The sequence below is a fragment of the Argiope bruennichi genome, chromosome 10 (genome assembly GCF_947563725.1).
Source record: "Argiope bruennichi chromosome 10, qqArgBrue1.1, whole genome shotgun sequence".
Classification (NCBI taxonomy): Eukaryota; Metazoa; Arthropoda; class Arachnida; order Araneae; family Araneidae; genus Argiope; species Argiope bruennichi.
The window spans coordinates 66,034,448-66,053,422 of record NC_079160.1 but is presented as its reverse complement, the minus strand read 5'-3'; the positions used below and the strand labels follow the sequence as shown (position 1 = coordinate 66,053,422).

Sequence of the window (18,975 nt, the reverse complement as noted above, 5' to 3'; positions counted from 1 at the left end):
ATTTTTTAAATTCTTTTTTACTGCAATCGTAAAAAAGTTCGACTCCGTGATTTTCATGAATTTTAAAATCCCTTCATCATTATTTAACGCACTTCTACATATACAATTCCATAGGCTCACATACATAGCAAAATTTTTAACAGAATATGAATTTTCGTTCTCAAATCCGAAATTCCACATCATTCATTACAAGTAGATATAAACTTCAGATCCTTTTTTTTAACTACTGTAAACCAATATTCATACTTTTGCAAAATGGTCAATTTTGTAGCTGGAAAAATTCTTCATAAATTTGTATATGCCAATGTTATCGTTAAATTCGAAAACCCTAGATGCGCGCATTTAATTAATATTCAAATTAATAAATGTACTTACTTGCTAAAGTGGAGAATCATCCAAAAAAAAAAAAATCAAAAGGCATCCGAACTTCGAGTCCAAAATATTGAAGCATGATAATGTTTTAGGTCAAAATAATATCTCTCTCTATATATATAATAGTAATAGAATTCACATAAAAAAAGGAATTTAATACTACAACATGTATGACAACATGCTTCATATAACTGAAATAATGAATTTATTATTCAAAATTTAAAAAAAAAAATCTTAACGGGCATTTATTATCTAAGGAGTAACTATATGATAACTTTTGTATCTCTAGCTTAAAAAATCTGTCCACCTAAAGACTTCCGAATGTTGTTTTTTATCAATTAATGTCACAATTTATAGATGGCAGTATTAAAAGGCTAACATACTATGTTAAAAAAAAAAATCATATTTTGCCAACGAAAGAAAATTAACCTATCATTATCATTGAAGCAAAAAATTTCTTTCTCCTTTCACTTCCTAAAGTTTTTAACTGATTCTTTGCTTTCTAATTATGATTCCTAAAATACTGAGAAATAAATAGCACTGTTACTTGAACAAGCGTCAGTACATTTTATTAACAGTATGTTAAATTATAAATTTGGAGCACAAATAATATAAAAATGTTGCATCTTGTTTCAATTAATGTCACCTAAAATAAAAAGTTGTTTGTCTAAGTATTTATTTAAACATACAAAAACTCTATTGTTCAAGCAAATATCTTATTTTCATCTTAATGAATGCCTAGAAGGTTGTATGCAAATCTAGATCAGCATATTGTTTAGATAATAAGAGAAATGAAACAATTTTCCACATTTTAACAGGTCAGTCAAGTAAATCTGCAGATTACCCAATAACAATACACTCTAACAGTAAAATTAAAATGGTGTGCGTGAAGACGAGGGGGAAGATCAGAGACGACCACTTTCTAATCGATGCCAACCACCTTGAAGACGGCTTAGTTTAGTTTAGTTATATTAACATCAGTTTTAAAGGAACACTGGGGCTATTTTGTATCGGATATCAAAATTTTAAACTGTGTTAAGATGAGGAGGACGATACCTGAGATGGTATCCCCCGCCACTAAACTTCCACACAACACCAATGGGAGGGTGTTTGGCCCCGACGGATTTAATGTGCACCAGATGAAGAGAGTGCCAGTTCGGTGAATCGGCCGGTGATATGTAGGGGTTATGGTAAAAACTGCAGTTGACCACAACAAATCCTGTCAATACTGCTTCCTTCAGTGGCAGCGCAGTGGCCGGTTGTATACAAGTAACACTAATATGAATATTCATTTTTTTTTTTTCAGAGAAGCCCCTCAGTTTGTAAACTACGAATATCCTCGTTGGGAGCCCTACAAGCCTGAAAGTCAAACTTACTACAGAATTGAAAGAGATCTTAAACCAGGATCTTTCTACAAGCAACGAGCCGTTGACATGTGGACACGACACCTACCTGCTTTGGCTGGGATGACAACACCAACAAGCAGTCCACTCACTCAAAACAAACACAGCGAAAGCCTGTACCGAACACTGGCATGGGCCATGGTATCAGTCTCTATTGCCTTATTGGTTGTTGTGATAGTTCTGCTGGTTGTACTATACAATCAAAAACGAAGTCAGAGTTTCAAGGCCAACGGTACGGAAAATCAGTCTAGATTATCAGGTTCTACACTGTACTGAAAAATCATTTGCATAAATAAGCAAAATCGAACCAGCACAATTGACTTTGAAATCACGATATAATTTAGTCATTAAACATGAATCATTTTATTGTACTTTATGGCATCACAATTATATCTTATCATGCTGCTTGTTATTGTGAAGTTATCAGATGGTAGAATGTAAAATACAGTGCTCAAAGTAGACAGTTGTAAAGAAACTATGCTGGTCTAGTTAGAAATTTTTTTTTTATCTAGTGAGCTCATTTTGTGCAATCTTTTCTTTAAATAAAGATACTCCAAAAATAGTAATTTAGGTCCTAGATTAGATTTTGATTGAAAATGAGAAGGCATAGTTATATTTCTTCCCTTTAACAAGGCATGATTTGAACTTTTTTTGTTAATAATGCATTTATTCCATGTCAAAAAAAATGTTTTTGTAAGAGGAGGGTATATTTCCTGTATAAAATTTAAAAACTTTTGTAAAAAAAATTAGTTTTATAGAAAATTAATATTCTTGGAGGCTTCAAAGTAATGGAAACCTTTTCTTATTATTTTCTTAGATTTTCGTCTTTACCTTCAGATATGTACTGCTTTTCATAAATTAATAAAAACTTTTGTATTTTGTACAGAATTTTATTTAAAATACAGAAATCATCAAATGTGAGATATTAAGAGTTATCTTGATTATATGTTTAAACTTTTTTTCCCCTTCAATTATCATGATGATCCCACTGTAATGTGTGTGTTGGGGTTGGGGGAGGGAGTAGTCCAGAAATGGAATAAGAAGCTTTCCAGTTAGATCTTTAGTTTACTATTAGGTATATTAAGGCTGTAGGATCGAATTACTTTCATTTCCACCTCCAAAAGGAGGAGTTGTACAATGGACATTAGGACTTGTACAATTAATTTCTTAATTTCTGTCTTTGTACTGTTCTGACAATGGTTATTCAATTTGCTCAGATGGTTAGACATGGAGGAGGGGTAACACCGATGTTGTTACTTATAATGGGATTATCCCCACTGTACCAAAGTACCTAGACAATTTTGAGCATTCATCATCACAAAAAATAGGCAGAAAATAAGTTTGAGACTGCTCATGGTATATCCATTACTGGATTGGAGATAACTCAATCCTACAACAATGCCATAAATGGGAATCAATCATTGAATTTGAAACATCTGTTTTTCGGTGTATCCTGATGGGATTCTTCTTTTATGCATATGGTTCTGGAGTTACTGCAATAATATGTTACATAGGTTTAGACAATGAGTGGAGTTCAAGGATTTCTCATCTGATAACTATACTGAATGGAGCATTTATAAATCATTTACTCAAAACAATATCCAATATTTCACTCACCCAATTGAAGGAAAAAACTATTTAAATTGCAAACTTTGTTACAAAAAAAATCTGGTTTTGAAAGAAAAAAAATTAGCTTTGTGTCTATCCTTTCTGTTATCTAAAATTTCAGAATCATCCCATACATTCTGCAGTATTTTATATTCAATCTACATAGATAAAAATGATAATTATCAGAAAATTTAAGAATGTATTAACAAATTTATTTGTAATGAGGTTTATTTACAAAATGTAAAACTATATCACTTTTTACATAGGTACTGAGTTTTCAAACAGTTTATTGTATTTTTGACAATACTGAAAATGACACAAAATTAAAATACAATGCAGAAAATGTCAGCATTCATTATTCATTTTAGATTAATATGGCATTTATATAATTTACAACAGTTATGACATGATATCACAGAAGATTTATAAATGCGTAATAATAATAAATAGTTATTATAATACTTTTCTTGAGAGTAAAAGAATGGATCCAATTTATCACTTTCTGTATTGAATGAGTAATTATAAAACTTGTTAATTTTATTAGTTTTCAAAAACTTACACTTACATGCATAAATTCTTAAGGGTATACATTTAAGCAGAAGTTTTAAATTATTTAATAAATTTTCTTAAAAATAGGATATTTTTAAAAACTTTAACCTTTTTCCTGTTTAGAAAAATGCATAAAGAAACTCATTTTTATAAACTTAAATTGATAGTGCTGCATAAATTCAAACCTTGAAATCAAAAATTAACTTCCAATTTTAACAAAAGAAAAAGAAGAAGAAAAAAAAAGGGTATTAATTATATATTTTGATTCCTAATATTTTAATCAAATTTAAATTTACACTTACTACAATTTGTATTTAAATACTATATTAAGTGTTTAGCTATTAAGCATAACAAATAATTACATTTTACTTTTCATTAATAAAATATTAAATAGCTCCATTCAATTTCATATGAAATTCTATTCCATTGGCTCAGCATAGGGGAAATCTTCTGGAGTATCACTTAAACATACTACCTCCACCTCATCGGCTTTATTCTGAGCAGTATGTGGGTGACTCTGGCTTCTCTGTACAGTTGTTGATGATGATGAACAAGAAAGTCTATCTGATTCAGAATCTTCCTCCTCTGTTTCTAAAAAAAATATGAAAAAATAATAAAGGATTCAATTTATGATTAAAATTTGTAAATTTGATTCCAACACTGCCAAAGCATTAGAAGTAATTATTAAAATATATTTTATAGAATGAACAACAAAACTTTACCAAAGCCATGCAGGGATCTTAAAGCCATCTTTTTAAAAGATCTTAACATTGTTCGACAGAATTTGTAGAAGTTCAATGTGTATCACACTCTAATTGGTTTTAATTTAAGATTCTAAATAGTTTGGCTATAAATTAATGCATTGAGGAAGATACATGATCCAGTACTCATTTATCCAAACAAAAGTAAGAGAGCATTTAGCCTCAAAATAAAATTTAACATGCACAGTGAATCTTTGATGAAATGAGCTGAAATTCAAATGAAAAAAAAAATATATGTATTTTGTTACATTTCAAATGAGTCACATCAATTTACTTAGCAATTACTTAAGTTTCAGCTACCATACATATGATGAGTATATCCTCCTTTTAAATGGACAATGTAAAATATATAACTAACTCATATTAAAGTACTATATATATATATATATATATATATATATATATATATATATACAGGCTATTTTAATACAAATTGTTTTACCTGTATCTGTTAAATTCTTTCTTCGACGTTTCCTTTTGGAACAGCCTTCATTTTCACTCTCATTCTTGTCTCTTGATAACAGTTTCTTTTTTCTAAAATTTTTCAAAATAAAAATATTTTAATTCATTGTGTAGTGAGAAATAAGTAAAACAATAAATAGTAGTCAACTTTATTTTTAATATATTCCAGCACACTCTTAATTGAAAGATAAATTAAATGCCTCCACTTATGCATAAGAAAGAACTCACTTAGCCAATTTAAATAATTATCAGTTAAAATTCTTTTTAAGATATATTTTAACAAAATACTTGAAATAAAAAAAAAAAGACGTTTTTTATTTTTATTCTTGTGTTGGTTAATAAATACTTAAACACCAGTAGCAGCGTACACAACCAGTGTACACTTAAAAAAGGGAACTACAATTTAGGCACCTGTGTTATTATATAATATATGCATAAATAGGTGAATCAAATATGTAGATCTACCAGTGGACTTCTGAATTAAAGCATAATACTTTTAAGAAACAAAAATCAGAGAAAGATGATTAAAGATTCTATCCTCTAGCAATCCTCCTATGTAACATTATTTTAAAATTTGAGTGATAGATATGCTCATTGGTAATAAATTGCTTGTTACAAACATGCTAATAGCTGGATCTTGTTTTTTAAATGAAACACAAATATAGATTAGTTTCTACGGAAAATCTTCTAGAAAGGCATCTTGTCCTCATATTGGAGCTAAATTATATCTCTATCTTAAAAGTTCCAATAATACATTGATCAACAAAAAATGCCAAACCTTCCTTTAAAAAAAACATCCACTATTCTGGATTTTTATTTTCTTATACTAGATCATATGGTATAAAAATCATAGCAATAATATAAATAAGTTGAAAGTAGTCACAACACATAGATGGATGAAATTAAAGAGAATACAAATGAAAAATTAGAAATTTATGGGGAAGATATTCATTTAAAACTGATTTAAAGGTTGCAAATCTCCAACAAATTCATTCTTTTTAATATGGTTACACTTAAAATGTTTTTTATTTTTATTTTAGTAAAACATATCATTAAAAACTATTATAAAAGCAATACTGATTCTCCCCAACTTATGGTCAAGTTTTCAACATTCTTATTCAAATGGATTGTAAAAATTGTACATAAAAACCATAAAACACAAAAATTCAATTATGCATTTATAATATTTGTACAAAATATATAATATGTATGTGTTATAGTCATTGAGATTATTTTGTTATTATTTTTATAATAACCAGAATTAGTATGAATAATTACCATAAAATGAATCATTCACAAAAGTATTAATCACATTGAATGTAGCACAATTGATTACATGCTGTATAACCCAGAAATATTATGTTTCGAAAATTGAAATATGTGAGAGATGTGAAACATGTATATATATATAGAGAGAGAGAGGGAAAGATATTGGTGTGTTTTGTTTATAAGTGAAGATAGATGACAATTATTGATAAATACACCGTATCTCCACACCATATATTCCATAATTTCAATAATGTGTGTTCTTGTAAAATGTTTATTGCGTTTTTCTTAAGTATTTTACACATGCAAAAAATTTATCTCGATTTGCACTTTTCCACCATTATTCTTCTGGTCTCTTGAAAAGTATAAGATAAAAATAATGCTAAAGTACGAGGGGTGATCGAAAATAAAGCTTACAAGCAGCAGTACTTGGAAAGTAGAAATTGTGGATGGGAATACTGTTACCCAGAGTGGAGACACATGGCCCTAGTTGTCTTAGACCGGTCGTTCAAGCAGACAGTACTGAGACCTGAAACAACGACAGTAATGGCAAGAAGATGTCTACAGAAGTGGTCTGGCCCAGAGATGTGAGCTGTGATATGATTACTATGGGCCTAGAATGTGTCCCCATCGGACATTCACAGACAAATCGTTGAAGTGTATGGGGGCTAAGCAATGAATAGACAACTGGTGGTGAAAAGGTGTCGCTCTTTTGAAGTGGGCAGAGAGATTGCTGGAAACGTTTAGGTGGGAGGCATGGAGACACCCCACACAGAACCCCAATTTGGCTCGCAATGACTATTTCCTTTTCCTGGCATTGAAGAAACACTTATCCTAAAAAGTTCATATCAGATGGTGATGCTCAGAAAGGTACTGAGAACTGACTCAATAGTCAGGGACCTGATTATTACCTAGATGGGTTAAACAAATTGATCAAGCAGTGTGATAAATGTCTCAACAGGTTTGGTGATTATGTAGAGAAGTGACCACCACATGTCTCTAAATTACCATTTATATCCTGTGTCTATTGTTAATAAAGCATTTTTCATTTGCCTTGTAAAAATTTTTTTGGATCACCCCTCGTACATTATTAGGATATATTGGCTTGGCAACTAAGTAATTGCGGATTTCACTCATAGATGGCTTCAGTTGAATTTTTAGGTTTGCAGACGTAGTACAAATGTAAAACACATTTTGTTATTTGATAGTTGGCAATTCAGCTGTCAATCAGTAAAAAAAGTTTTTGATCGGTTGCGTAGTTTTCGTTTGGCGTTCGTTGAAAAATGGAAAATCAAAAGGAACATTTTCGTCATATTTTGCTTTTTTATTTCTGCAAAGGGAAAAACGCATCGCAAGCTCATAAAAAGTTATGTGCTGTTTATGGTGACGAAGCCTTAAAAGAACGGCAGTGTCAAAATTGGTTTGCCAAATTTCGTTCTGGTGATTTTTCACTCAAAGATGAAAAACGCTCTGGTCGTCAAGTTGAAGTTGATGACGACCTAATCAAAGCAATAATCGATTCGGATCGTCACAGTACAACACGTGAGATTGCAGAGAAGCTCCATGTATCACATACATGCATTGAAAATCACTTAAAACAACTTGGCTATGTTCAAAAACTCGATACATGGGTTCCTCACGAACTGAAAGAAACGCATTTAACGCAACGCATTAACAGCTGCGATTTGCTAAAGAAACGTAATGAAAATGATCCATTTTTAAAACGACTGATAACTGGCGATGAAAAATGGGTTTTTACAACAATATCAAGCGGGAAAGATCGTGGAGCAGGCCAGGTGAATCAACTCAAACAACATCAAAAGCTGATATTCATCAAAAGAAGGTTTTGTTATCAGTTTGGTGGGATTACAAAGGAATTGTCTACTTTGAACTCTTACCACCCAACCGAACGATCAATTCTGATATCTACATTGAATAACTAACGAAATTAAACAATGCAGTTGAAGAAAAGCGGCCCGAATTGACAAATCGAAAAGGTGTTGTATTCCATCATGACAATGCAAGGCCACACACATCTTTGGTCACTCGGCAAAAATTATTGGAGCTTGGTTGGGATGTTTTGCCACATCCACCATATAGTCCTGACCTTGCACCATCTGATTACTTTTTGTTTCGATCTTTACAAAACTCCTTGAATGGTAAAAATTTCAATAATGATGATGATGTCAAATCATACCTGATTCAGTTTTTTGCTAATAAAAACCATAAGTTTTATGAACATGGGATTATGATGCTGCCTGAAAGATGGCAAAAGGTCATTGATCAAAATGGGCAATACATTACAGAATAAAGTTATTTAGTTCCATGAAAAAATTGTCTTTGATTTTCTAAAAAAAATTTGCAATTACTTAGTTGCCAACTCAATATATAAAGGTGGTCGCAAGGTTTTTTTCCCTACCAAAATTATTACGGAAGAACTACTAAATATAATGTAGTAAAATGTTTTTTCAAGGAATAATTGAGTTCTTAGATTCTTTAAGTCCAACAGATAGTTCAACTAATGCAAAAATAGTAATTTTACTTTCCACTGTTATTAAAATTCTGTTAACAGAATTATAGTGAAAATAGCATCAATGATGTCCATATTCACCCAATAATAGATTTTTGCTTTTTGGGTAACATTAAAGACAGAGTATTTGTCATGCTATTTGAAGCCATTAATAACTCAAAGTGAAAATCACAGATGCTGAATCTAGTGTAATAGTTAAATTGTTGAATAATATGTTGCAAGAATTAGAATAACATTTTGACATTCTTCGAGCTACCAAGAATGCTCACTTGAAATTTATAGACATAAATGGTTTTATTAAAAATTGTATAACTGTCTTTACATTATTTTGAAGAAAAAAAATCTATGCCAAATAATATCTTTTTTTTTTCACAGTAATTGTAATTAGTGAAAGACTTTGTGACCACCTTGTATAACCTAATAAGATTGAAAAAGTTAAAAACTATTTATGATAACCAAATTATTTCATGTATTAATTAAAAATTTCAAATAATAATCACAGTCTAAAATTTTTTAATTAAAAAATAATATAAAATGTTAACTTACCGCTTCTTTTGTTTGTATTTGTAAGATCCCGATCGTGTCAACAATTCGGTTTGCTGCTTTGTTGGCTCGATTGATTGCAGAAAATAAGGCCAAAAGAATAAGGTCATAAAGCGTTTAGTTAATAACTCAACTGTCTTTTTTGATTCAATTAATTCATCACACCAACATTCTTTTAGCTGATATGCAGGAAATAATGTTTCAACCATGGCTGACTTTTTTAATTCCACTGTTGGTATTAGCAGATGAGATTTCTGTAAAATAAATATGCAAATATATCAACAGAAATCAGATAAATTTGAAACAATTAAAATTTTTATTGCAATTTTTCTTTCTTCTAAGATGCTGATGTATTTTAAAAGATAAAAGTTTACGAAGAAAAGATATTCCCAGTTTTACAAAATACACACCAAAAACAACAATTTAAATAATAATTAATTAATACTGATGAATGACAAATACTATAGAATGCCTAACTGTTACATTTATACTTTTATAAGATGATATATATATGTCAATCAGTATGATGCTTGATATAAATATACACATAGACACAAAGACAAATTTGCAATATTTAAATTTTTTATTGTATTTTTTTACATTAAAAAATAAGAAAAATAAACTTAATACAAAAATTATTCAATATTTCACAAGAAATAGATTTTTAAAATAATAGCATTCTAAAGTATAATTGATATCAATGGTTGATAATAATAAAAATAGATTTGTTTCTTTTGCAGTCATGGTGTCAAATAGATTTCAAAACCATACAAATAAATTTAACATATTATTATTGTGAAAGCATATGTTTAACATAAATGTCATGAGTTATGAAACAGAACTAAAAATGTAAATAAAACTATGAAGGTGAATTATATTTTTACTGCCAGAATTTCAGTAGTTGCAGCAATCACACAAGAAATGGCTGGGAGATCCCCCCCCTCCTTCAACATTTAGTGCTTATGTTGATTGTATGAAGCTTGTAATGATTTTAAAGCTATACTTTTCATCAACTTTTAAAGCTTGTCCCATAAAACATGTTCCTAAAATTTACTAGATTTATCCCACTCCTATGTTCTTCTTATATTTCCATATGATGATATATTGTAATATAAGGACTAAAGAGGAGTAAATATGATATACAGGGTGATTCAAAACTTATCGTTCAAATTTCGTGGGAAGGTAGAAAATATCGCAGGAAATCGATTTCATATAGAAAGTATGTCCACAAACTTTATCTGCACGAACAAAATTGACAAGTGAAGTGAACACAAGAAAACAGCAAAGTTAAGTGGTGACAAATGTGACCTTTATACCAACAAAGCAGAGTACATTCGTTACCAGTAGGTGCTCAAAATTGCGAACATTTACATGAACACAGGATTCATAGCGCTGTTACATCAACCATCAAACACTTTCAAAAACGCCTATGGCATATCCGCAGTTTTGAATCACCCTATAGTAATTATTTTCCCTAATGATTCAATACTTGAATTATAAACACACATTGCATGGTGATTGTTCTTATTTAATCGCATTCCATCAACTTATACACTTTGGACCAAGAATTTTAAATCTTTAACTATCTTTTTTTAAATATTTTTGTCTCATTTCTACTAAGTTCTCAATAGTTACAAATAAAAAAAATTACTGCTTTGAATCCCCCCCCTTCTATTTTCCTCCATCATTTTCTTAAATATAAGATTGAACATATTTCTCCATAACCCAAAAATTATGTTTTTTGGATACAAATTTACTAATATGAAATTATATTGATGTATTAACAACATTTAATCAAATATTCCAAAAATTTATGCAATTTTTACTAATTTATTAAAACAAAAGTACATACATGTACAAAACAAAAGCTTTTAAAAACTATAGCTTTTGGTTTAAAAAAAAGTAGTGCTATCTAGATGAATAATACATGGAATGTATGTATTTATCTTCGTTCTACAACTGCATCAATCAATTGCAACAATCGCAATTGATTTCAAAATAACTTTTATCACAGAAGAAATTTAAAATTTGAGAAGACTATGTAAATCCTATTTATACTCAAAGGGTTAAAAATATTCTGCTTTTGTAAATAAACCACATAAAAAAAGATACATAAAATAAATCATAAAAAATTATATATAAAATAAATAATAAAAATAGATGATTTATCACATTATAAAAATAGATGTCAAGATATTTAGATTACATATAACATTAATGATTCATTTTAAATATGTTCTGTCAAAAATATGGATATATATAAAGTTTTATTTAATATATATTTCTAATCCTCCTCAAAATAATCTTGCAAATAGATGAATTGGTGAAACTAAAATATATGGTAACAATTTTTCACTAATGTTGGCTAAATTGTGACAAAAACTATAAACTTGCCAAATGTCTGCCACCTTGATAATAAGATTTTCCATTAATAGGATTTTAGGGCTGCACCAAAAATAAATTGGGTTTTCTTATTTGGTTAGTTATTAACACAGAAAAAAATATAGTACTTTGTGTCTCATATATCTTAGCTTAATTGATAAATTAATATATCATCTGATTTTCAGAACATTTTCTCATAAATATTTTTAATCCTCCACAAAATAACATTATCATCTTGCAGATAGATGAATTGGTGAAGCTAAAATATATGGTAACAGGCTAATGTTGGCTAAATTGACAAAAATTATAAACTTGTCAAATGTCTGCCATCTTGATATTAGGATTTTCCATTCCTAGGATTTAAGGACTGCACTCAAAATACATTGGGTTATCTTATTTAGTAAGTTATTGCCACAGAAAAAAAAAATAGCAGTTTGAGTGTCATAAAAAATAATTTAAAAAATTGTCTTTAATGAAAGAAATTTTTAACTTTGTGAATTTTCCAAACTCAAGAATGTAACTGAACTAGAGACTGCATTAAATTTTGCTTTAACAATGCATTTTACACTACAAAATCACAGAATACAGTTAAAAGCACTTAAGGATTATTTTTTTACAAAACAATAACATTTATCATGTTTAATATGTTTTAAAATGGTTAAGAGGTCAGAGATGGTCATACATGAATCATGCACCAGTAGAACATCTGTTTTGACTAATCATCAGAAGTTTAGTCATATTATTAAATCATTTCAACGAAATACTAAAGACAGACTTTGTCGTTCTTCGACATCTTAGTCTAATCGATGAATTAATAAAACATATAATTTTCAGAAATTAAAAGATGTACTTACCATGTTATCTAAAGCAACTTGATAGCTTTCATGATTAGTTTTATTTTTCTTTTCTAGGGTACAGCGAACACATTTTGGTTGCTTTCCAGTAAGACCTAGCAAATAACGAAGATACACTATACTGTGGTCAACAAAATCAGCAGTTTTGCGTAGCATACTATCTGATTCTAGAATCCTATTCATGGCATCCATAGTTGTACAGTTTGGAGGTAATATGAGTATCTGATCTTCAGAAACCCGGGTATGAACAAAATGATGTAGCACTTTAGGCAGGGAAATTCTGTAATTATGTCCATTCATGGTGCACAAAATATCATCATCTTTTTGATTGGAAGTTTTACAACCCATTTGCTATTAAAAATATGTAGAAAAGCACATTTATATCAAATATTACAGACAGAGAAAATATAACTTTGAGATAGAATTAAGGGGAAAGTGGACTCTATTAGACACTTTTAAGAATTATTCAATCAGGGTTATGAATTTTTTTTATGCATATGTATTAAAATATAAATAAGTGAAATTTCTTTAAAAAAACATTTTAAGACAAAATATATTATTTTTAAAAAATTTAAAAGATATATAATTTTTAAAAATTTCAAAGTATTCCAAGCTTCTTAATTTTTAGTTTTTTTACTATTTTTTTCTGATTACCCAATGTAAATTGATCAGGAACAAAATTATGTATGATAATGTAATTCCAATTAAATGCTAATTATTTAGAAATATTTATATGCACATTTACTGAATTTTCATAGGAATTTTATGTTTTTCTGAATTAAAATTGATTTTTAACTATCTAAAAAAACTCGAAACTAAAATACCTCATTTTCTTTTAATGTTTGACTCAAATATTTATTTATCAGTTTCATTTAATTTTTTCAAAAATTAAGACTCCTGGAACATTTCAAAGATATTTCAATTTAATTACAATATCATCTAGAGAAAAGTCATTAAGATGTACTTATTTTCCTCTTAACAATACAAATATTTATTTTACTCAACAATACATTTTATAGCATTTAATTGTGCGCTTTTATCCATTTTTGCTTATTTCAAAGTCCACTGACCCCTTAATACAATCTAGATATTAAAAACATGTACAAAGTACATTTATATCAAATAGTATAGACTGCAAAGAGAAAATACAATTTGAGAAAACATTAATACAACCTAGCTATTAAAAAAATAATACTTGGTATATTTCTCCTTCAGAGTTTTAAACAATGTCAATTTAAAAAAAATAATTAAGATTCTGCAAATAGAATTTGAATGCAAAATAATGAAAGTTAAATATTACTTTCAGTTATGAGAAAAATGTTATAGATATTTTCTAAAATAAAATAAGTAATGGAATATTAGTAGTATATTAGTGAGATCAAAAACAGCCCTGAATGCTTTTATAGAATGCATACATATTAAAAATCCTCTACAGACTTTTCATTAAATGTTCTTGCAATTTTCCTTATTAATTTTATTTAACCATTCTTTAACATATGGAAACATTCAGTACTTGATTTTATACTACGGACAGAAAAAAAATTGTCTTTAATAAGACAGAAATTCTAACTTTGTGGATTTTTCAAACTCAAGAATGGAACTGAACAAAGAACATGTATTAAATTTTGCTTTAACAATGCAATTTTCACAACAAAATCACTGAATAAAGTAAAAAGAATTTAAAGGTTACTTTTTTACAAATCTTTTATCAGGTTTAATATGTTTTAAAAGGGTTAAGAATCCATCATACACGAATCGTATCAGTAGAACATCCATTTTGATTAATCATCAGAAGTCAGTTTAGTTTAGTCATATTTATCAAATTATTTCAATGAAACTCTAAAGACATACTTCATAATTTTAACATTTGTTAATTGTGTGTGTGTGTTTTGTGATCATGCTGTATCCATCAGATACACCAGTATGTATTGTTAACATTAGTGAATAATACAGCTTAGTAACAGAATAATATAGATATATAAACACTATTTAAAATAAACATAAACCAAAATAAATTTTTCCCAAAATGAACTATGAAGATCACAAAAAAGAATTTTCTTTCAAACACAGCATTACGTAGCTATTGGGGAAAAAAAGTAATTATGCATCTGTCAGATAAGGTGTGACTAATGGAGTGTTAAATTGCAATAAGAGAAAAAATCAACATCTGAACTGCCACTTTGCCCCCTTTTCAAATTTTTGCATCACACAAACAGTAGGACATTTGATTCTGGCAGATTTGTCAGGCAATAAACGTTTACATCTCTCCCCCCCCCAATTTTGGATTTTATAACTTTAGAACTTAAATAGTGAATTACACAAAAACATATATTTACATTTTTTTTAAGTTATAGAAATTGGTATACAATCTACACAAAAATAAACTGCAACATAAGATAATAGGACAAATAATTTGTTAAATTTTTACACATTCTATCAGTATCCATTTTACTATTCAATTTTTAGTACCTGTTGTAGATACTCTTCACACAATGAATACTCTAGTGTTGCACCTAACCCAAGCCCTATAAAGAGATTAAAAAGAGTAATTAGTATGCAGAAAAAAATATCAATAAAGCAAGTGTGCATAAATAGTAACAACAAATGAATTATGCCCACCCCATCCCAAAGCTATACAGAATATAGTTATAAAGAAATTTGATGAAAGATCTCGGCATTGATCAGCAAAGAGATAGGAACTATAGTTGAATCCAGATGGCTACTAATGGACACTATACAACTTTATTACATGCCCTTAAAAGGCATATCCCATCATCAAATGAGAAGGGGATAACTAAGCTTCACATTATTACTATACACACCAAGGTAGCAAAAAAAACAAACATTATAATGGAAATTTATCAAGTCCATGTCTAGAGTGTCCCTCCCCTCGATGAAATTATGAAAAAAAGTATACAAAAAGTAAGTCAAGTTACAAAAATCAGACAAAAATTAATATAATTGAATAAAAGTAATTTTACATTCCAAATTATTTTTAAGTTTTACTTACTAGAAATCATTGACTTCACATTGTATGGAACAGGTTCTCGATTTGCTTCCTCTTCTAATTTAGAGAGCAGCACTTTCTGAATCCATGTTTCTTCATCTTCGTCCATTTCTTTTCTTTCTTTATGGTCTAAATATAAATTCTGAGTTTTGATTTCTGGATCCATCCAATTTGATTCAATTTTATTAGATTCTGGATTCACTTCAAAATCAGATTCTGAATTTGATGTATTCTTATCATCACCTAAATCCGGTCTTTCCATTAAAATTTTAGTCCATCCAGAAGTGTTTAGATCCCATTTTATAGATTTATTTTTTTGCCTCAAGAGTACTTTTTGAAGCAGTCTCAGACCAGGAAAACTGATTTCCGATAGATTATCCTATAGGAGGAAACAAATTATACTTCAAAACTTCAATTATAGCAAGCTTTTTCCATAAAAGGCAAAATAAAAAGTTTATTTTAAAGAATACGTAAGTCATATAATAAGGTACAATAACAAAAAAAGACACAAAAAGAAATATCAATTATTCATTTATATTAACAATGAAAAATGCTTTTTTACCACAATACTGTAATACCTGAAATAATATTCACTAACAAATTTAACAAACTTCAATACTTGGCAAGTATTTCTTAATAACAATGTTTATAAGTTGCTCAAAATTGTGGCAAATGATAATAATACATATTTGGAAGTATCTGTGTAGAACTTTTTATATATTTTTTTTTTCCCTCTCTTGAAAATCTTATCAATGGAATATATCTTGTAAACATTTTCATAAAGAAATGCTTGTCCTCAATGCTTAAGTAAACAATTCATGTTTCCTTTTGTTAACATTTCAATTGTATCCATGCATTTCTGTCTCAAAAAATAAATTACTGAGTTCTCTACCCCTTAAAATTTATTCCATGAATACTGAAATACTTCTAAGTGATCAAAATATGAAACTGCTCACCAAAGTTATTGGCGTCTTCAAATGATATTGAATTTTTTCTAAAGCAGATTTCAAAGTTTCATAAGCAGAATTGATAATATTTTTTCTTCTTTCTTCATAATATATAGTAAACTTTCCAGTGTTTGTCAATTCCCTTACTTCTTCTGGGGATTTAAACCTTACTTCATTTGTTTCCTCATCCTAGAAAGAAATAATTTATCAATACAGAAATCCAGAAAAAATTAAAATTTATATTATATAAAATTGAATGTTTGTTTTAATTTAATCAATGTCACTCTCCAAGGCAGAATGTAATGAATTTTGAAAGATATGTTCATTAGAACATAAATGTTACTAAAAAGGTTCAAAAGTTTTAAAGAATTATTTCACATTTTTCAGCCACAACTTCAGAACATTCATTGCACAAAAATTATTTCTATGATATCCTGAAATTCAAAAAACTGTTTTTCAGTGGCATAAACTCATTATGGAATGATATTTTCTCTAATTTTAATCAATTTTTCACACTTATTTTAAATACTATAGCAACTGCTTTTTTACTTTCTCATATATGATGAACAGAGAAAGTAGTGTGATCGTCAAAAAAATTCGAACTCATGATTTTCATGAATCTTGATATTTTAGACCATTTCAAACTTAAAAAAACACATCTTAGGGACTATATTTGTTCATCTATTTGAGACAAAGAAAACTCAAAAAGGCTTTGAGTTGACTGATGAAATTAGTTAATAGACCAAATTTATTAGTTATTAGATTATCCTTAGACCAAATTTGTACATTTCTATCAAATTTGAATCAAATTCTATTCAGAAGAAATCTGTCTGTTTGGCTTTCCAAATATTAGTTAACAAGATAATATGAAACAAAGAGTAAGAACATACATGAGTAAAATTTAGTACACAGATTTAACATCTAAAGTATTGATACTTATCAAATTTGGAACCAAATCCATGAAGAGGTTGATTTTTTTTTTTTTTTTTTTTTTTTGTCAGTCTATAATTTCACAAATATGTAAATGTGATAATTCAAAAATGTAATGATTTAAAAATATGGATTTAGTATGTGATTCTGTGACTATAGTTGTATTTCTGTGCTAAATTTTGGTATAAATCAGTTGGATACAACATTTCTAAAACACAAATTCGATTTTCTGCTACTTTTTGCTAAATGCCAGGAATTAATCACCAAGAATCATATGATAGATTCAGTAAAAATGGTAGATTCAAATTATATAAAAATTATTTTGTAACTATTGTTAAACAATGACATGCAAGGCATTTATTTGCAGCTTTAATTAAGATCTACAATTTTATGTGGGAGGGAAAGAATAATACATTTATTGCAGAGCATGTGAAAAAATTTTTGAAACCCCTTCTGCTGGTTTCGATAGAAATACCATGCTCATTTTATGGTTTAATTACATTCCCCATTTGTGCACTTTTCCCAAAATTAAAAATTTTTTCTTCGTATATTACCATTTTTGCTTCTTAGTGTCCTTTAATATGCAATGTAAATACACTTTTAAATACTACCTTTTGAAACTCTTTATTCATACTTTTAGCATTTTTAAATTTTTAGTGCCTCATTTAGTATATCGTACATCTTTTCTATATTTGTCTTTTAGCTTGGAATGGGGGAGAAAAAAAAATTTTTTTTCACTTTATAAGTTTGTTTTTTATTGCATAATTAATTACTTTATCATGCCAGCTTCAAAGTCATTTTTTTTTTAATCTACAAATAAAATGCAGACGTTGGGACTCTAAGTAAAAAAAAAAAAAAAAAATGCATATAACCATAAAATTCTTACTTTTATAAGCAATGTATTTATATGCCTTTTGCATACCATCCGAGGACGTCCAGGCATTTGTTTAGCTATTACATTCCATTTACCTATGAAAAATAATTAATCTTTTAAAATCATTAAATCATATAATCTTACAATCATTAAAATCATATAAAATCATTAAATTACTTAAAGTTGCTTATGAAACATTCATCATTTAACATGATTTTTTTTTTTTTTTTCTCATCATGTTAAACTGTTGAATTCTGCCTCATGTAGGCAAGAATTAATGTATTCTAAACTAAATAAATCATTATTTTCAAAACTGAAATTTTAAAATTAATTAATAGAATATTTAGTTTAAAAGAATGTAATTAGAAAAAATATATATATTGCAGTTCCTAAACAACACAATGACATGCAACATAATTGCTGCTTATTTTCATCATTTAAGTACAAATCTTCACAACTTAAAAAGTGATGTTCTAAACATTTTCTT

The 18,975-nt window shown here is 28.4% G+C and overlaps 2 protein-coding genes across 4 annotated transcripts in view; one reads left to right on the top strand and one right to left on the bottom strand.

The window, feature by feature from the left end:
- The window catches only part of LOC129989125 (acetylcholinesterase-like), a 58,698-nt gene extending 56,155 nt beyond the window's left edge, over positions 1 to 2,543 (top strand). For both annotated transcript variants that reach the window (XM_056097454.1, XM_056097455.1), the window contains exon 10: positions 1,679 to 2,543. In XM_056097454.1, the coding sequence (XP_055953429.1) occupies positions 1,679 to 2,051 (373 nt within the window). In that variant the 3' untranslated portion in view covers positions 2,052 to 2,543. The remainder of the gene's footprint in view (positions 1 to 1,678) is intronic.
- A 1,358-nt stretch (positions 2,544 to 3,901) lies between these two features.
- Positions 3,902 to 18,975, bottom strand: part of LOC129989356 (snRNA-activating protein complex subunit 4-like) — a 42,216-nt gene continuing 27,142 nt past the window's right edge. The window contains exons 15-22 of one of the 2 annotated variants that reach the window (XM_056097846.1): positions 18,501 to 18,583; positions 16,694 to 16,873; positions 15,741 to 16,116; positions 15,200 to 15,255; positions 12,731 to 13,081; positions 9,498 to 9,748; positions 5,136 to 5,227; positions 3,902 to 4,523 (exon numbers count right to left, since the gene is read on the bottom strand). In XM_056097846.1, the coding sequence (XP_055953821.1) occupies positions 4,351 to 4,523; positions 5,136 to 5,227; positions 9,498 to 9,748; positions 12,731 to 13,081; positions 15,200 to 15,255; positions 15,741 to 16,116; positions 16,694 to 16,873; positions 18,501 to 18,583 (1,562 nt within the window). In that variant the 3' untranslated portion in view covers positions 3,902 to 4,350. The remainder of the gene's footprint in view (positions 4,524 to 5,135; positions 5,228 to 9,497; positions 9,749 to 12,730; positions 13,082 to 15,199; positions 15,256 to 15,740; positions 16,117 to 16,693; positions 16,874 to 18,500; positions 18,584 to 18,975) is intronic. The other variant, XM_056097847.1, reaches the window with a different exon arrangement.